Consider the following 20,312-nt stretch of genomic DNA (forward strand, 5'->3'; position numbering starts at 1 on the left):
ACACTATTTGGGGTCGATGATTAGACATACTTTAAAATGAGATTTACTAAAATTTAAATCAGGAGTAGAGATGTTTACCTATTTACCGTCAATTAAGAAGACAAGCCTCTATTAGAGCTGCTAACACAGCAGAAAAATGTCTAGTATTTTACGGCATCTATTATCAGTTGTTTTGAAAACAATTTCTAACAGAGGTGCATCAGAGTTGCTCTGTGTGGGGATTCGTTCGTGTCATCTGATCTGGGAAAGTTTGGGGCACACTGCCACAGAAAAATCCTACGATGACGACCCAGCTCAACCTTCCATGGATTGATTGGTTGCTTTTACTTCAGCTAAGTGTTTTCTCCACTTAGACTTCTTGTAATTTTAATTTTCTTTCATGCTGGTGATTGAACCCAAGACCTTCCATGTGCTAAGCACATGCTCTTCCACTGAGTTATGCCCATAGCTCCTTCATTTTTTTCTTTTATTAGAACCATTTTGAAAATACTTTCCATACATTGCCTTGTTAAATGGGAGCTGCCATATTTATGTAAACACTGTCACCACCATCAACTAATTTACATTTGACTTTCAAAGAGCTTTAAGACTGCAAGCTTGCTTTTTCACCAAAGGTGTCATTTTATGTCCCAAACCTGCATATATCTTCGTAGACACCCTCTGACTTTCTAGACTGCAGTCTCATATCACTCTGTATTGAATGCCTGAAACCCAGTTAAGAATTTGAAAAAATAAAACAAAACAAAACAACTGTGTTTTTCAGCTGTTGTAAATCAAAATAAGGGTTTTTGTTTTGTTTCAAAAAAGAGTTCATTTTTATGGATGGCTCTAAGAAAAGATGACATTTTGGGTCAGAAGTCTGGAAATGATGACTTTTTTCAGCACGCCTGCTGTAGATGGATTAAATCAGATCTCTGGTTTTTGTCCTACTGAAGATTCCTGATTACAGATTCCTAGCCTCAGAATCCTGTTTCTCCTCTTTCTGGGGCATCTCAGTGGACGTATAGTAACATAGAACCCTGGACCATGAAGAAACCCCAGTGAGGCCTTGCTCCCTCGGCAATTTTAGAAAACTACTCTGGGTCAAGTAGATACTGGCTTTTACAGAGCGTGTGCTGTTCACTCGACTCTGAAGCAGAAGCCCAGGGCTTCTACTTGTATTAAGTAGCTTCTCCAAGGAAAGGGGGTCCACGTCGAAGCAGCCTTGTGCTCTCCTTTGTCCTAATCATCACGTGGGCCTCGCTCTGTCACCCAGCTTTTAATGAATGAGGAACTAAAGCTAAGGAGGCTTCTGCAGTCACCCGGGCAGCAAATGTGAGAGCTTTGATACATATCCAAAGGCAGGCCTCCACTGCATCACTACAAAGACCAGATGTTTGGAATTTAGCGTGCCTTCTGTATTTCCCCCATCTCTGAAAAAACTCTCATCCACAAGGAAGGAAGAGGAGGACAATCTGATTTTTCTTTGCATATAGCCTCTTAGAATACCCACATACTTTGGGTACTGACTTACTGAAGGGATCATTTTTAATGGCACCATAACATCAAAACTTACTATCTTAAAAAAAAAAACTCCATTTAACCGTGAATATTAGATTTATGACTCATTTAATTGTTCACTTCCTGAGATTTTTTGGGGCTGTCTCTTTGATAAAAATGAGGGGGTGTCTTCATTATTGACACAATCGCTCATTCTTTCAGTCATTTTTCTAAACAAAAATATTGAGACAGTGTAAATTAGGGAGAATGTGACAGAAGGGAAGGAGTGATGACTTGTGGTTTTAACATTTACACAACTGCTTTGAACACATGTGAAGTTCATAACGTTCAAAGTGAAATGTGTGGCGCGGCGCTTGCTGCGCTCACATGCTGCCTCAGATTTATTAATACACTTGCTTCCCTCACACCCCCAAGGACACAGCCCAGGTCTGATGTCTTTGCGAAGACTACTATTGTGCTAGTACTGTGGAGCGCACATTTAGGGAAGAGTACTGGATCGGAATCAAGCCACACTTTTTTCTTGGTTAGAAAACCAAGGATATGATCATTGTAACACTAACAAAGGCCAACATTTGTTAACAAGCACTTACTCTAGGGTGAGAACTATGCTAGGTGCTCTGTGCTGACTCTCTCATGCGATTCCTACACCAATCTTGTACAATAAAACTTTACCCTTTTAAAGACAAGAATGTCAACTCTTAAGGAGCTTGTATATCAGGCATTTTTTGGGTTATTTAATATTTTCAGTGTATACCAATGGTGTATTTTCCCAAAGGAAGCAATTCCAAAGGCAAAAACTTTGCTCAATGACTTTATTGATTTCATTAGACTGAATACTAGTCTAACTAAAGGTTATTTTTTTCATGCTCGCTATGTAAATTAGTACCATCATGTTTGAATATGTAAATTAGACACAGCCGGATTTCGATCTCACTGCTGTAAGAGCTGTTAGTCCAACAGGTTCTCCTCCTAGTTCAGAAAAAGCAGGATCTGTCCTTCGGTATAATGTGGGTAAAAAAAAATTGTAAAGGAAGGACTCAGTGTTTAGGAAGACAGTTGAACACTTCAACACTGAGTTCAAACAATTGAAACAGTGCCATAATAAATAAACCTTGTGAATCCTTAGCACCCTTAGCACCCACAGAGCTGAAACTGCTGCTCAAGATTTTAGGATCTCCAGTTTTAATTCTTTAAAATAACTACTGTCTTCCAAACAGGAGATGCTAGGATCGCATACTCATTGAATTGGAATTCAACAAAAATGTTATATAAATCTATCAGTAAAATTTAAGTTATTGGCAAAAATCACCTAAAAATAGAAAACTATGCTCTTGGCTATCAGCCCCATAGCATCACATAAGAAAGTCCATAAGAGCGAAGCAGTTGATTTAAGAGAGGCCCTTTAATCATCCCCCCTTCAGCAGCTGCTGTCTATTTATGTGTAACTTCATGTTCCTCATAGACACACTTTTTCCCCCTGTGTTATCTAAATCAAATCTTAGGTGATGGGTTGGGGAGATGATTCAGGTGCCCGCTGCTAAGCTTGCCAACCTAAGTTCAGTCCCTGGGACCCACATTATGGAAGAAGAGACTCAACTCTTTCAAGTGGTCCTCTGACAACTGGAAAAGTGCCATGACATACCCCCAATGCACACAGTAAATAAATAATTGTAACAAATTTACAAAAAACTAAATATAAGCTATGGAGAAAAAGATTTTTAAAAATCTTATGGTGATGTCAAAATCAGACATCAGAGAGAACTAGGAAAAGAAAGTAAAAAGGCACTTATGAGAAAAGGAATTTCAGATTTTGAGTAAAATTAATATTGTGTGTGGGGCATATTAATTGTTTAAACTTAAAATTAAAAATACCAAAGTTTTATTAGCAGTCCCATTCTTATAGCCAATTTATAGGATATGAACGAAGAAACAAATTTTCACATTACTTTACTATACATAATTTACAGGTGACTAAAAACAGTGTGAAAGTTGAGCACAGTGGTACATCCACATCTGTAGTCCCAGATATTCAGAAGGACTATGTGTGGGAATCACTTGAGTGCATGAGTTCTAGCCTGGGTAACAGTAAAACACTGTCACAAACAAATAAATAAACATAGCTTGGTAAATCAGAACTAATAATTAAAGAAAGGCTCCAATATCTGCTTGAAGACTCTCTAGGTGTGTAGCAATTCTCAACCTGTAGATTGTGACCCCTTTGGGGGTTGAACAACTCCTTCACAAGGGTTACCTAAGACCTTCTACATATCAGATATTTACATTATGATTCATAATGTAGCAAAATTACAGTTATGAAGTAGCAACAAAATTAGTTTTATGGTTGAGAGTCACCACAACAGGATGAACCGTATTAAAGGGTCTCAGCATTAAGAAGGTTGAGAAACACTGCTCAAGGAAGCTACGACCTGAGATTTTCTTTTTTTCCTCTCTGGAAATCAAATTCCTTAGGAGCTAAGGCAGAGCCCAGCGGCTAAAGGTGGGTCTTATCATGCTGAGTTAGTTTGTGGCATGTTTCCTTAAGTCTTAGTTTAGACCTGCCTTCCCCAGACTAGCGTCAGTCCCTAGAGAAGTGTGGCAGGGTTCTGCTTTATCTGTAATCTGCCAGGTCTTGTACACCAAAAATGGATACTGATTTTCCTGGCAGTGACTGTGTATCATGTGCCCCAGCTGATCCAATTAAAAGACTAATTTTTTCCCCTTTAATAAATCTTGGTAACCTTGGTTTAAGTTAAAAATATCATTGTTATTTAGTTTCTTAGATAATAACAAAGCAAGGCTGTAGAATCTTTATATTTTGGGAACATCCAAGGTAAAACTGAAAATGAGTTCAGAGTTTCTTTCTTTCTTTCTTTCTTTCTTTCTTTTCTTCCTTTCTTCCTTTCTTCCTTTCTTTCTTTCTTTCTTTCTTTCTTTCTTTCTTTCTTTCTTTCTTTCTTTCTTTCTTTCTTTCTTTTTCTTCCTTCCTTCCTTCCTCCCTCCCCCCCTTCCTTTCTCTTTCTCTCTTTCTTTTTTTCTTCTGAACAATACAGACTAACAGAATTATACTTTCATAGCAGAACTCAACAATTGGCCTAGTTTTCTTCATATCTTACTTAATATTTTTAAGTTATAAAAATCTGGCTTGGGAATGTAGCACATCCACCTCAACCCTCAAAACAGTGACATGCAAATTTTATTTTTATACTAAAATTAGTTTTCTTATTTGAAAGCAACCAATTGGTATATTTTCTTTCTAAATGCTGCAATTTGAAATTTTTTAAAAAGCAAAAGGCGAACTTACTAAGTCGTCTTTATAAACAAATTCAGTCACTTCCTCAAATTTATAAAATTATTGAATAAGAAATGTGTAAGTGTTTAATCTCTGCATGATCACTGCCTCTCCCACTTGGTTCTATACTGTAGTATGATTTTTTTTTTCTTTTCACTGCTACCTCAATTTTAAAAAGTGTCAAGTTTTGTGATTATGTGATCACGATGATCATAAAACGTTGCCTGCAAACGGATTATAATGATAATTGTGTCTTAGCTTCAGTGTGAGTACTTAGCTTCAAGGTGCTGAGTTGTGAGGGAAGGTCTAGCCCGGTCTGTCTACAGTCTAGAAAGCAGCTTGTGTTATTGGCCTGCCAGTGTGTATCCGCCACAATACATTGCAAGCCACATGTCTCCACCTAGTTAGCTGATGGAAATTAAGCATTCCAGAAGTGGCAATGCTTGACAACCAAATGCATAAAATAGTAAACAATTGACAATCAAAATAAAGAAACAGCTGTTAGTTTCTTTTTATATAAAATGATATGTAATTTACAATGAATGCCAATTAAAATTATTAACCAATATGCATAAATCTTCTTTGTCTTATTGTCAAATAGCTATGTAGATTGTCATATTTTCTTATTTTTTCAAAATGATTTCTAAAGTTCTCCCCCAACTATGATTAAATCTTAATTTCTTTTTTAATTTTTTATTTATTTCTTCTGTGATTAAATCTTAACCATGAATCAGTAAATATGTATGCCCTCTGCTCTGTACAAGGTAAGTATATTATTAACAAAGTAAAACCAGAAGTTATTCATTTGATGGCACCTGATCCAGCACAAGGTATTGCTATGCTAATGGTTATTTCCATTAAATGTAATGATTACAACAAAAATTCAATTGAACTTGATCTTACAATCATCAATAACCATGTAGTTAACATGTTAAAAGCTTTAATGTACAGAGACATGACAAAATGTATTTTAAAAGCAGTGACGTCTCATTTTGGTTGTTGAGAGGAAAGGGATAAGTCGTGGATGAGTAACTGTCAACTGAAAGCTAGAAGTGTCATCGTTACTAATGTATTATAATGACTTGCTGTATATGTCCCTTATACCAAGAGCACACGACCATTTCATTACTTCTGCAGCACAACTTCCCGTTCTCTTGGTAATTATTTTATTCTAAGCGATGATAAGAGACTCATTGTTTTAAGAAGTGATTTGTGATGGTTTGAGATACCAATCTTCATTTTCACTTTCTGCTATATATCAGCTATTTAGTTTTTTTTAAAAACTGTATTAAAGAATGTAGTAAAACCTTGCTTTGTCAGTCAATGGTGCTCAGCCATTTTATCAATTAGACATTCACTTATACAGTCTGAAATGAATACATTATCTTTGTGAAGTATGGAGCAAGGGCTTTTTTTTTTAATTTAACATTACGGTTTTTGGAAGTATTCTCACTTTTTAGTTTATTAAAGCTTTATTATTTATTTAATAATAAAAGGTATTATTATTATTATTAAAGCTTTATATCTCAGAGATTGGTGTTTTATTCAGGGAGCAAACATTTACTGGACATCTGCTGTGTGCTAACTTTTAAGTATTGAGCTGAGACACAAACAAAGACTGGTCTGCCCCAAACAGCAGTGTCCAGGACAAATGTGCACAGAGACTGTAATCACAGTGCAAAGGAGCATTTAACGTCAGTGTAGGATGCCCTGGAAGTACAGAGGGGAGGCACAGGGCTCTGGAAGGTTGAACTGGATTCTGAACAAGGACAGACAGTACTCAGGAGCACAGAGCAGGAGGAGGAAGAAGAGTTAGGAATGGGCAGGTGGGAGGAGAGGAGGGCTTGACACTGCCCTGGGTGGGGGGCACGGTATAGTGAGGCAGTTAGAAGCACGGACTCTGGAGACAGACTTCTGGGTTTCTACGTTAGGCCATTAACTAGCTTCTCCATGCCTCGGTTTACCCATATGTAGAGTTGGCACAATGGCAGCATCTGCTTTAAAAGACAGCTACAAGGTTGGTTGGGTCACGTTTTTTTTTTTTTGTTGTGTAAAAGAATGCGTATTATGAACTATTCAAATGTTTGTTATTAGTGAAGGTGGAGTACAAGACGCTTTTGAAGGCCATGACAGAAAAGAACGCAACCCTGGGCCACAGATAGGAGGCTCTTGGGTAATTGTGTGAGAGCTTGGAACTCATTGAGTTTTATGCATGTCAATGATGACATGTAATTAGTGTGAGGCTTTGAGAAAGACTGATCAGCCACAGGGAGACTATGGGGAATGTGACATGGAACAGAAAGGTGGGTAAGGAAGCTTTAGAACCAGTCCGGGGGAAGTGCTGTGAGTCTGAATCAGGGCACTAGGATAGTTATGGAGGGAGAGGGGTTAACCTAGGAAGTACCTTGGAAATAGAGTTAACGGGACGAGGTGGCTCACAGAATGACTACATAATAGCTCCCAGACTAGGTGGGAAAGTTACTACATGTACCCAGGCCCAGATGAGAAAGAGAATGCTTATCTATTTGACTGTATTTTTAAGTCACACAGTAAGTCACAGTCAATGTTACTGCCTCCCCTAGTGAAACTATACCTTTGCTGTTTTTTGTTTGTGTGTTTGTAACTAGTTGAGATGATTGGATTTTGAAAAGTAAACAACAAAGGTTTCAAATATTATTTTGGGTGTAGTCTTGCCATTTGGCCTTAAAGGTTCTAACTCTGAGGCCTTGAGTTTAAATAACAATGTTAAAAATGTGGAGGATATCTTTTGGTAGTTTTGCTTTAGTTTTCTTCAGTGAGAATGCAAAGACTTCCTGGCTGGCCTTGCTTACCCTCGGTGCTATGTGATTCTCTGACATCAGCACAGATGTATTCAGCCTTGACATACGATACTGGCTGGCATGAAAAAGAAGGCAAAGATGAGTGAGCTTACAAGCAGGACATGGCTGTGCTGAAGACTAAATGGTATCTGTAACAGGTGTTCCTCGGAACCAGGGTCAGAAAGGACTGCTTCCTCTATTTAAAAAAAATGGTTAAGTAACTTTTACATGTAGAAACTACGAAATTGATGCATGTGTGACTATGACACACCAGGAAATTATATTCAGTAATAAGGTGCAGCCACAGTTTTCCCTCTGTTCCTTCTATTTCTATCTCTGTGTATATGTAATGTATGCATATTTTGGTGTAGGCTTGGGCACGGGGTCAGCGCCACCATCAATGTGGGGGGAGCAGCCTCGAGAACTGGTCCTTGCTTCCCATATGTATGACAGAGGCTTTCCTGTTGTTCTCTGCTGTACATGTTGGACTAGCTGGCCCAGGAGCTTTAGGATACTGTCCTGTGTCTGCCTCCCATCCTCCACAGGAACACGGCATGATTACAGATGCTTTGATGCTCAGACTGTCGGGCACGAATGGCAAACATTTACCCTCTGAGCTTGATCCCCAGCCTGGCAAACACTTGCCCACTGAGCCATATCGACAGCCTGATTCCTTCTATTTCCAGATATAAGGCATCATGTGCCTAAGGCATATGTTCAGAGGTGGTGGGATGAGTTGGTTTAACTCCTGAGATTTTTTTTTTCTAATGGTTTTACACTCTGTATATGGCAAACTTTTATATTTTAAAGACAGAATATCTTCTTTATTCTTGGAGAATGATTAAACTTAAAAGGCTGTCAGGCAATTAACAATAACAGCAGAACTGAACAATCAAACACTTCTTATTTTTAACATCAGATTTTAAAGCATCGTTGCTATTAAATAGTAACAAGAGACCATTTGCATCAAAGTTTAGTAACCCAAAGTTTTTTCCCCCACATTTACAAAACAAAAACAAAAAAGCATTTTTCTTAATGTTTACTTCCAATACTGGTTGTTCCTTTAATAGTAATCAAGCTGGCTTAGTGAAATAGTAGACAAAGTTATGTCGTCTAGACTACTTTTCTTAGGTTATAACTTGGTCCCTGTGACTCCCCTGCCGGCCCACCACTGACTCTAGCCAGTGTGTGGCTGGTACTTCTACCTAGGAAACACCTGTCTGGACCTTTTCTGGTTCTTGAATTTTGATATTACTCATTGCAAAGTATTTTCTGCAGAGAAAGAAATCAAATATGACAAATTCATTGTCTAGGAAAATACTGTTGTATTTACTTACTGGTTTGGCTCTATCTAATCTTTAAAAGTTTATATGATAGGGAACTATGGTTATTCCTCCTTCCTATCTACTCTCTGGAAGTTCTGATATTTCTGCATCACTCATTGAAGTAATAAAAAACCAAAACCCAGAAGAAACACCACCTCCAATAGGTGTATGTATAAAAATGTTTTTGTATGCCAATTTTCCTTATCTTCTTTTTTATAATTAGCATGCTATTATATTTGACCCTAGTACAATGTTTTAATTAGGCTGTCCATGCATATTTCAATAAACTTGATTTTTTTGACACTTCAAACATAACCTTGTGTCACTCATGCCTGCCTCCTATTTTAAATTTATAGCATGTTCCAGCTGTAGAAATTACCATGGTTACTTCTTACGCTGATAGTAAACTAGAGTTGGCAGTTGAAAGTACTGTGCTATATTACGCATCTGCATTGACACGGATATCAACATCTCAATAATTGCAACATTATAAATTAATATGGGAACCTGAAGAAATGTGACTATGAGACAATTAGTCACTGCTGAAGATATTCTTAAGAGATGAAATGTATGTAAAGGTTTTTGTGGCAGCATGGTCTACTGATGTTCTTTCTCTGAGTCTTCATGTTAATGCCAAATATGGTTTTACTACCAATACTGTTGAATGGTTGCAGTCTTACTCCTGCTGTCCTTTTTAGAAATGGACAGGATATCAGTACTTTGAGTGAACATGATTAATTCAATTAGGAACTGATCAACAGAGAGCATGAGAAGTATGGCTTCCCTAAAACACTCTTGTCTAAGAGTGGTATCAGGGACTGAGGTGATCTGATCAGAATCTACAGTTCTCTGCAGACCAGTTATTTTGTTCTTAGACTTCTCTTACTGCAGAAGAGACACAAGGACACTGTCGTCATTAACACACTGGACATGACAGGTGAGGTTTGTGACCACTTCGCCTTGGCTAAGCTGTCCCAAGCAAGACTCCATCTAACACACAGTTCCTTTGTCAGTCACTGTTCGACCACCCCTCCTTCAGAAGGAGCTTTCGAGTTTCTTGGAAATCACCCACAGACTGAGGCCAGTGCCACATGCTGCGGCGCTGAGATCTGTGCTTACCTGCGCTGGTGCCTGCACCGGATGTGAGGTCTCCACCCATCAGACCACCTATGGAGTAAAGAGGAAGATCAAAAGGAGAAAGGCGAAGGGCCAATGGGACAGAGCACAGTGCCTCTCCTGAGAGATGGTCTTAAAATGCTCTACCTAAGCCGCGAGGGCTGACATTTGTTTTATGGTGACATGCTGTGCTCAAATGTTAAAAATACATTCACTCACTGACATTTTGCGGAATTTTTTTTCTAGGAACGATTACATTAGAAAACTACAGTCTGTGAATAGCCTATGCATTATTATTTTCAGGTCTAGTTTTCTCCTAAAGAGGTACTTCACAGTAAATAAAAAGAAAACCCCACTTCATTTCTAACATATGCCTTGATAGCCACATGTCTGATGTCTAGTTTCTTTCTAAATATATTTTATAGGATTAATTTTGTGCAATAATATATTAATTGAATATAAATTTTATTTTCTCATAAGTTGACTAATATTTCTAGTGGAATTTTACTTCATGACATGAGACACAAGCTTTCATTGCCACAGATTTAAACACATGCTAAAATTCATTGCTAAAACTGTGGGCTAAAAATGTGGTTCAGCAGGTTATGGCAGTTACCACCAAACATGACGGCCTGTGCTCCATCTCCTGGACCCCCACACTGGAAGAAAACTAACTTCTGGACATTACCCTCCTGTCACCACACTCGGGCAATGGCACTGGCATGTCCCCTTGGAAATTAACAAATAAGTAAACAGATAAGTGTGATAACAGCTATGTTTCTTAGTAAGAGTTGTGATCTTTCAGTAAGTCGGAATATAATTAGTATTTTTAAATTTTAAAGAACAAGATCTAGAAGAATAGTGGCAATATCATCTAATTGAGAGTTCTTAGTTCTTTCTAAGTGATACTTTATTGTTATTACTTGGTTCCCAGTTTTGGAATCAGAAAATACGTTTATTATATTTTAAGAAAATTGTTGCTATTTCCCACCAAACACAGTTTTGAAGACAAAGAATCAAATTTAAAACAATAAATGAACATGAGTTACCAAATAGGATATTCAAATACATTTGATCTGAATATGACCTAAAAAGAATTTATATGGCTATTAAAATTTATATAAAATTTCAATCATATTTTAAAAGAGAGAATGGCACAGTGAAGTCTTTTGTACATACTTCTCTGGTTCAAGATTTATAAAATCTTCTAGAGGAAAAAGTGCTTCCATAAATAAGCTGCTCTTAGTACAGTTAAATGTGCCTTAGCTATTGAAAGTACCCTGTGGAGTGCCTCCTTAAAACCAGAATGTAAATACACAATGGACTGCTGTATGAGATTAGAAATACAATTATTTTTGATGCTGCTTCTGGAACTATGAAGGAATGGCTTAGTTATATTCAGTACACACTGACTTAGCTCCCACTGTGAGCTTGGCAAATCAAATGGGCATTCTTCCTTTCAAGATTCTTCAAGTCAGTGGAGAAAAAGACACATATTCAATACAGTACATCATAACATATTTAGCTGGATTCACACACTCAGAATGACTGTTTTTTTTCTGAGCAATAATTTTATGTCCCTAGGTCATTGTGAATTGAACAGCAGTAAGGATTTTTCATAATGCAGAGGCAAATTTGTGGTGAGTGTATCTGAATATGGGACATGCTCTTAACTGTGTTTCTGATTCAGCTGTGTTCTTACTCCATACTCCTTATAAGCCATGCTAGCGTATCACACAGTTCCTTTCTACCTTACATTCGTTCTTGGATAAGTTGTCTCAAAAAAAATTGATCCAAACAATTACATATAGGGACAGATGTTATTGGAGAACACAGAGAATGGTTTCATGTAAGAGGCGACACTTCCGTAGGAAGAGAGAAAATGATATTTTATGCAGACGAGACAAGGGACAAAAGTGTGTAGACTAGATATTTGACACACTGTTTGATAAAGTATGTGGTTAAAATATAGCCACTGGAGGAGATATTTGACAGCCAGGAAAGACAAAGGGTGGGCTAAGAAATATTTTGAAAGATACTAAGTTCTTCTCTGAAGAACTTAGACTCTGTCAGAGAGTAGTTAGTAAGGTGTGGATGGTGAGAGATGAAAGGATAGACATGGGAAACCAGAGTGCACTTCCTAGGGAAGAAAGCCTTTGCTAGAAGGCTCCTTCTAACAACTTGTTAACATTACGTCCTTTGAAGGACATACCTGTGTTACCTGCACTTGGAGGTCTATGTGTTACGCCGGGAGACATACTATTCCTCTGCAGAGAAGGGTGAGCCAGTGGCAGAAGGCTGGGGTTCCCCAGTGAGCTGACAGGGTTGCTGTATACCAAACTGTTATGGCTGGACACGGGGATGGAAACCGGCATCTCAAAGTTGGGAGGTGGAACAGCCTGTGGAGCAGAAACGAGGGAAAAGCCATGTAAGTAAGACAGAAGGATGCTATCGGGGCATCCAAGGACAGACAGCATGAGCTTCTCCAAGAAAAATTCCACATTCTAAACCGTGCAGTGTGTAGATTACCGTCAAGACAGGGTCTCAAGATGTGCAATCATAAATTGATTTCTTCACTGTGCTTAAGAACTCTTTCTTTGCAACTCTTAGAAAAGGTTTCATTTCTGAGGGAAACAAAGCCCCGTTTCATTAGGCTCCATTGTCTTTGAATTCCATTCTATGAAGTAATAATTATTCATTTGTGATATCTGAATCTGGTGCCAGAAATGACTGTAAGATCAAAGGTACATGACTGTGATGACTTCACAGAGAAAAGGGGGGGGGATTAAAATGCAAACCAGATCCTTCGGTTTAATTGCTTATTGAAGCATATTTATGCAGCAGTTTAATGACATAAAATCATCTTCAGGCCTGTGAATAGCACATATAGTTTAATTATTATTTTTAAAAGTCTGTCTTTTAATAGCAACTCAAAAGATAATAGGCATTTTAAGGTACAGGTTTCAGCAGAGTACATATCACTCACTAGCTCATATTTTAAAGGGATAGCTCAAAAATATGCAAAGCTTCACATTTTGCTGTATAGGTACTACCCCTGCCACATGGCAAGGTCCATATCTCAAATGAGAGAGTTGGCAAATATTTGGGGAGCTGAAGCTGTGCGAATGTCTAATTAGAGTGGTCCAGGTTCCAATTATTGATTTTTTGCTATTATTTTGGCAATTTAAGCAAAATTCTGTTTCTGTTTCTGCTTGCAGGAACTCATCATAGTTGTAAACACTCTTTTCTTTCCCCTTTTGTCAGCATTACAAATGAAAATACTGTTCAAATACATGCCAGAGGACTCACGGTATCAAGGCATACAGCACTTATAACGAAACACTGCACATGTGTGTATCCACACAAAAGATACATATAAGCCCTCTGAGGTTTTCAATAAGAAGTTGTCCAAGTTTGCATGCATGTTTATTCCTGGCTCAGCTGGTTTGCTATTATTGCTTTGAGTTTTACTAGGTTTTTTTTTTCCCCTTTGGAGTTAACATCAACTATCTGTGACTGGTTGATTGGCTGGCCTGCATCGTACTGTGTGTCTGCAGTAATTCTATGTTTATGTTGTTGATACCTATATTGTGTCTCTGTTTATGTTTATGCTCTCTCATAGTCTTCACTTAATGTTTTTATTTTCTTCCATGTTATAGAAATACTAATACTGATAAAAGCAAACATATTACAACTTTCTTCAAAATGACTGATTTTTCACTGTTTCTAAGGGAAATAAAAATGCTCAAAGTGACATGGTAATACATCTGTCTTTTAGGCCATTTATGGGTTGTACACAAGCTAACAGAAAAATGATTTTTGGATAAACTCTGCGAGAGTGGAATATAAATGCATGGTAATATATCAAAGCATGGATATATGCCCAAATATCCGAAGTCTTGTTAAACAAGAAAGAATATTAATGTCCGCTGTAAGGTAAATGTCTGTAGAGTGGTAAACACATCCCTTTCATGACATGCCAAATGAGAATAGAAGTTGCCTGTGGAAACAGTATGGTAAGTGCTAAGCAGCCTCAGCCATCAAATCTCTTTCTCTCTGCCCTGGGTTCCAGATACATCAGTCAGGTTTTCTGGCCACGGGTGCATTCCACAGTGGCAGCCCCAGCACAGAGTGGAGTAGAGAGATCAGGGCCTGCCTTGCAGCAGGATTCTCCTTACTAGACCACAGCTGTATTGTGGGGCTGCTTCCGGAAGTCCACAGCATGACACACCTTTGAGTGGCTCTCTTGTTGCACCCCGCTCTAGTGATTTCTTCTCCTCTTATGTCATTAGGCCTGCGGATAACAGCAGCTTCTAGGCTCCAAGTCCTAACGTACTTTACTACTCTCCCATGTTCCCTTTAACCCCGTCTACATGCGTAGTTCTTTTAACAGTCTCTTTTCAGCTATACTCTTGAGTTTGGCACTTGTGGCTGGCTGTGGCATTAGATCACGATATCAGCTCTACAGATTTGCAGTGGGGACATTTTGGAATTCTGGGTGGCCATGTGAACCCCCTCATTCCCAGCACCATCATGGTGACTCCTCAAGTTGCGTCCTAATAGATCAACCCCCTCTGGGCCTCGTCTTTCTGCTTTTTACTTTCAACACACAGCAATCAGGATTCTGATCCTTTAAAGTACACATTAGACAACAGCATCCCTCTGCTCAAGTCCCCACCAGTGTGCCACATGATTAACAAACTAATACAACTAAGGCCTTGGGAAACAAAAATTTTAAAGACTCTCTTCTTCCATATTTACTCAAAAGTCCATACTTTAAAACTGTTCTTGATTCTAAATGTTTTAATATGTACTCATTGTTCCTACTTATAAATATTCCACTTCCATGGGGTCCCTAAGAATCGCTACAGAGCTCAGTCTCTCCTCATATTGAATAGAATATTGACTTTGTCTCACTAGAGGGCCACATTCATTTCTCTTTCCCTAAGAGATTATAGGCACATTCACATTACTGGAGGTAATTAATAATTATGCAATGAATTCTGAGGTATCCTACTAACCAGTTCAGTGAAAGTCATTAAACTCCTTTTTTCTTCTAAGCATTACCCTAAAGAATTACTGAGTTTCTAGCATATTGGACCATAACAACTTGAAGAGGATCATTGTAAAACTCATTTGCGATTGGCTGACTGGTAGTCAGATATATTCCAATACCAGAGCATAGCTAAACGGTTTTGAACTCACAATATACACCAACATCACTGGTGTACTCTGTGGTTTCTTTCCCTCCTTCCAGCCATGTCAGGAACTCTCTCCAGGGATTTGAAAGTAGATCACAAGCTTAAAATGACCACATTGATATGCTGTCTTAGCAAATCGAGAGTAACCTTTTCCCAAGAAATCTCAGCTGCAGCCCCACTTGTGTCACGAGTGCCACTGACCCAGGAAGCCATTTAATACTCCTGACCCCAATTTCCTAATCCGTGGGGAGAGATGGTTGTACAGATAAAGACACTGAGCGTTTCTGAATACTTGGAGAGTAACTCATAGGTTTTGAAGAAATTTACCTTACTCTTTTCCTTCTTGACTTTTCAAAATTAGGAACCTTTAAAAGATTTATATTAAAACATTTGGGCTCAAAAACAGAAGTTCCCCCAAAGGTAGTTCCATCATGGTAGTATCGAAATGCTTAGAACACTCAATTCTGGAAAGTAGAGTTTGGAGGGATCAAAGTGCTGTGAGTAGGCCTGACTATCTAACTTAGGACTCAAAGAACAGGGAGATGAGCCATTGCTTTAAGCATGTGAAGGACTTAGAGACTTATAGCCCCACAACACAGCAGCAGGGCACATAACCAAGCCCATCTCTGTGACAGTATGCAGGTGGTCCTTGTCTTAAGTGATGCAGAAATGATGGCTGGGAAGCTTGAGGCCACTGTCTCTGAACAGTGGTCACGGTTCTTGAGGTATGAATTCTTAGTCAGGAGGGCATCTGAACTCCTATCTCCTCAAACTTTTCACCCAGAAAATTCCAATAAAAATCAAATAATGCATCTTTGATGAAATATTTATTTCAGTTAATGGGCCTTCCTTTGTTCATGTGAACAACTGAACCGAATCCTCTGTTTTGTTGTTATTTTTCCACTAATCAAACTATTATGACTAAGCTCCAGAGTTCCTAGTAGAGAAAACAACATTGTACAAGTCTAATAACCAGTGACCCCTGACCGCCAATACCCCAGTTTCTCCCTCGCTTCCTGGTAGTTATAGCACACACCTGTTCACTCCCTGTGTCTCCTCAGGGTACAGTGATTCATCACTGAGCATCTGTCCTCGCTTTCCCTGTATTCAATACTCACACAATTAAGTATGGGTGATTGCGTGGTCACCCAGCATAACTTCACTCTGTTCACTTCGCACCTTCAATACCCTGGGTGCTTCTCACCCTGCTATGACGTCATCATCTCTGTTAGTTTCCACCCACCTCCTCTTTCTGGAGCTTTACCAACTTGTCCCCACCAGACCTATGTATTCAATCTTTTCCTTTTTCCCAAGCATTCTTACTTTGTATATAAATCATTTCAACTGATTTTCACACAAATTCTATTGCTGATTCTAGGTACAACATCATGTCTGTCTCTTCACAGTCTACCATTCTGAAGGAAATATGGATATTTCTTTCCATTTTCTCTCTTCTCATTTCCTCTAAAGCAATTTTGCTGCTACTGTTATCCATGCAACCCTTTTGCTAATCCCTGGTTCCTCTAATGGAGCTGTTTTTGCTTGCCATGATTCCCAGCATGAACTGCAGCAAACCCAGCAGGAGGAAACGCTGGTCGACAAGATTCCAAATCACCCATGAATTATTTCATGTAATTGAGGAATATGGGCATAAATTATATTACTCCAACAGGTGACTTCACTATTAAATTTTCTATTTTAAAAAGGAAATGCTTCACACTGGTTCTTTGAAATAGAAAAACAGTCTTGTAATGTTTTTAAAGAGTTCAAGACACTCTCTGCACACAAAGGGCAGAGTGTCCTTGCCTTGCCATAAATGTTTTAGCAGCTGTGGAAATGTTCAACAAAATGGACTTCCAGCAACTGAGAGCAATGTGTGAAAGCTGGGCTTCTCACTGCGGACACTGAGACACTCAGTAAGACACGAAGATTCTGTGGCACAGCCAGAGGACCCGTGGCTCCTCTTCGGTGTTCTGCCCAAAGGCTCTCACATGCTTTTCACCTCCTGCAACACATCCTTGTACCTCTTAGAAAATCTTGTGTCTTGATTTTGGACTTTTCACAAGACAGGGTGAAATATCTTGGGGAATCTAGGTGACTATCACATCTTTTCCTTCAAAATGTGGGGCAACTGATCCATAAATACCCTCTGAAACTTTGGGGGTTCAAATTTTCTCCACATTCAGGCTCATCTTTGCTGAAAATGACCAGCAATCTGGGGGGTATTTGTCTTTTTCTGATCTGGGCAGAGTATTCCTTTGACTGAGGCATTACCTCACAGGCTTACATTTAAACCTTTGTACGTATCGCTTTCAACAGGCTTTTCTGTAGCTAGCAAGAGAAACTCAAGCTCTAAGAACTAGAGGTTGAAGCAAAGGAGCTGTTTATTTCTCTTTAAAATACATTTTGATGGACATTTTATCATTCAAGGATTTTGCATACAGTTAGCAAGCATATACGGATTCCTTTGATAAGTAAAACACTGTGAACATGTGTGGAACACTGGAAGGTAACAAGACCTTTGAGACTAGGAGGGTACATGGGAAGGTTTTGGGGAAGGAAAGGGAAAGGAGAAACAATGTAATTATATTATAATCTCAAAAAAGATTTAAAATATGAAACTTAAAAAAAAAAGCTGTACTGCTGATACTATTTCATTTAGCAAAAAGAAAAAGTAAGCAGCCATGAAGACAGAGTTTCTAATAAGCACAATTTGGCAAATAAACATTAAAGGGTTCATTTCAACCTGTAAAGGCTGAGTGTGTGCTGTCTGTGGTAATGCATCAATTTACTTTGTGAGTGCAGTGTGGATACGGTTTACAGCTTTTTCACCTCAAATATCTACATGTATAATAAACAAAGCCCATTTTCACTGCAGATCTATTTTTAATACTCAGGTTTGAGCTGCTTTGCTAACTTATCAGGAATGTACTTTTCTGAAAAGAAAATTATTTATTTACTGAGAAGCTTGTGTACAAATTAGATTCAGGTACTAATATTATTCATAGCATGTGAGCCTTGAGTGTAATTCTGTTATGCTACAGAATTAACAATGCTTGATGGATGACCAAATCCAACAATAAGGTAGCCATTTGGTCCTATACATCTGAACAAACAAAATAATACATGCACAGTTATTTGTCTTAACTATCTGGCAAGGCATTGATTGTTAGAAAATTTCTGAATCGGTTAAGACAAAATTTAGGCAAAAGTTAAAGCATGGAACATGTTGGTGTAGGCAAAGCAGATAACATTCTGATAAAAGCTCTGAAATCACACAGACGTTGGAGTCTTACCGTTAGGTTTCATGCAGTCTGTTCCCTGCGGCGCGTTAGCTTTAGCCCTTCCGTGATGTTGTTGAGTTTCATGTGTACGGGGAGGGGCTGATGTGTCATTCAGAAACCAGCCTTTGCTTAGGTCATGACTGTCAGTGGACACGAGGGAAGGATAGTTCCACTCACGTCTCTGGTCTCTGCATAGAAACCTTGTGCAGAAAGCCATTCTCGTGTGGTTTTACTGTACTATGATCTGTGGGAGAACTTCCTGGCGCAAAGGCTGTGTACATTCGGGGCATGTCACGTAGATTTTTTTCTCCTGTGAGCTCTTCTACCTCAGAATGAACTTCTCCATGGCAACTCTTTGAGATTATGTAATTTCAGTATCCCATAGGGGTTGCTTTCTAAATGCACTACCCGTGGGATGAGATGGCCATTTTATCTGTCTGACTTTGCAATGCTTCTTAGAGCAAGCCATCACCGAGAGGGTTAAGGTATGTTACTGTAGCAGTTACCAGCAGATCAGCCATCTACCTTCGGTACTTACAGGAATTTTATGACTCTTGATCATATTATCAAATTCTTCATTAATTTTTTTGTATTTTTCTTCAGTGCGTGGGGTGAGTGCATAAGAGGAGTCAGGATCAGGGCTTTCACAGCCTTTGTTTCCTTTCTTGTTCAATGCCTGCCAGGTTCAGAGAAATATCAAGAGTAAAAAAAAAATGAAGGGTGTTTTGAGTACTTACACACAATCTTTGCCTGCTGATCATTAGATCAATATCTTCGTTAATTTTTCTGTACTTGTCCTCAGACTCAGGGCTGTGACCTACTGAATCGTCCGCATCGGGATCTGGGCTGTCACAGCCATTAAGGCCCTTCTTTCTCAATGTCTGAAATACATAATGTGGAAAGTTCAAACCCAGACAAAGGCTGCAAGAGACATTTAGGGGTGTCACAGAAAGTCAAGCTGTCCAGCATTTCAGATTACGAAAAGAAATCACAAGGCGAGACTCAGCCATTTCAACAGAGTGCTCATCAATAGTTTAAAAAAGGAACAAGGAACTCTCTTGTTTGCAGCTAAATTCAGTCAATGAACAAAGATGAAATCTCTTGATAGGGAATTCAGACAGAAATATATAATGAAAAACAATTACAACCCAACACAATGTGCGAAGTGCAATGCAATACAATACTCTTTTCCCACAGAAATATAAGCAGTCAGGATGTTACACAATGAATTCAGAATTTGAGATGAAAAAAGCAGAAATGTTGCAAACATTATCTCTGGGTTTAGCATAGTGGCTGGCGTTATTGTTCCATTCCACTCCTGGCACTTGTCGGCAAAGGGGCATCAGAGAAGCCAGCTAATCACCAAACACTTACGAGGAAGAAAGCTCATTTGGAAGAATTATTTTTGCTTGTTAGAGTTCTGTGCAAGTGTGAGATTCTGTACTGAAATTTCCAGTATTGAGAAATTATCTTCCTAAACAGGAGCTAGAGGCAACACTGGGATGGCTGAGCTCAGGGCTTCATTATCCTGAGCTGAGTAAGGAAGACGGCACTGTACACAGTCAACCAAGTCAGTGGTTATCCAACAGCAGAGACGCCTGGTTTCAGCCAAATAGGGATGAGCCTGAGACTCTTCTGACACGTGGGAGTGAAGTCAGCGGCTTAGCGCCAGCTTCCTGTCTCCTGATGTAGTCGGCTCGAGTTTGAGCTGTCACTAAGGAATAAATACTAATAAAACAGTGGAAAAGTATGAGTCAGGAGTCCTGAATTTTATTCTT

General features: G+C 38.8%; 1 protein-coding gene across 1 annotated transcript in view; it reads right to left on the minus strand.

The window, feature by feature from the left end:
* Mef2c (myocyte enhancer factor 2C) overlaps window positions 1-20,312 on the minus strand; it is a 124,969-nt gene that overhangs the window by 20,843 nt on the left and 83,814 nt on the right. Inside the window, exons 4-6 of the mRNA XM_059276308.1 lie at window positions 19,272-19,455; window positions 12,262-12,448; window positions 10,053-10,100 (exon numbers count right to left, since the gene is read on the minus strand). Of these exons, the coding sequence (XP_059132291.1) occupies window positions 10,053-10,100; window positions 12,262-12,448; window positions 19,272-19,455 (419 nt within the window). The remainder of the gene's footprint in view (window positions 1-10,052; window positions 10,101-12,261; window positions 12,449-19,271; window positions 19,456-20,312) is intronic.

This window comes from Peromyscus eremicus, chromosome 11 (assembly GCF_949786415.1).
Source record: "Peromyscus eremicus chromosome 11, PerEre_H2_v1, whole genome shotgun sequence".
In the NCBI taxonomy this organism is placed as follows: Eukaryota; Metazoa; Chordata; class Mammalia; order Rodentia; family Cricetidae; genus Peromyscus; species Peromyscus eremicus.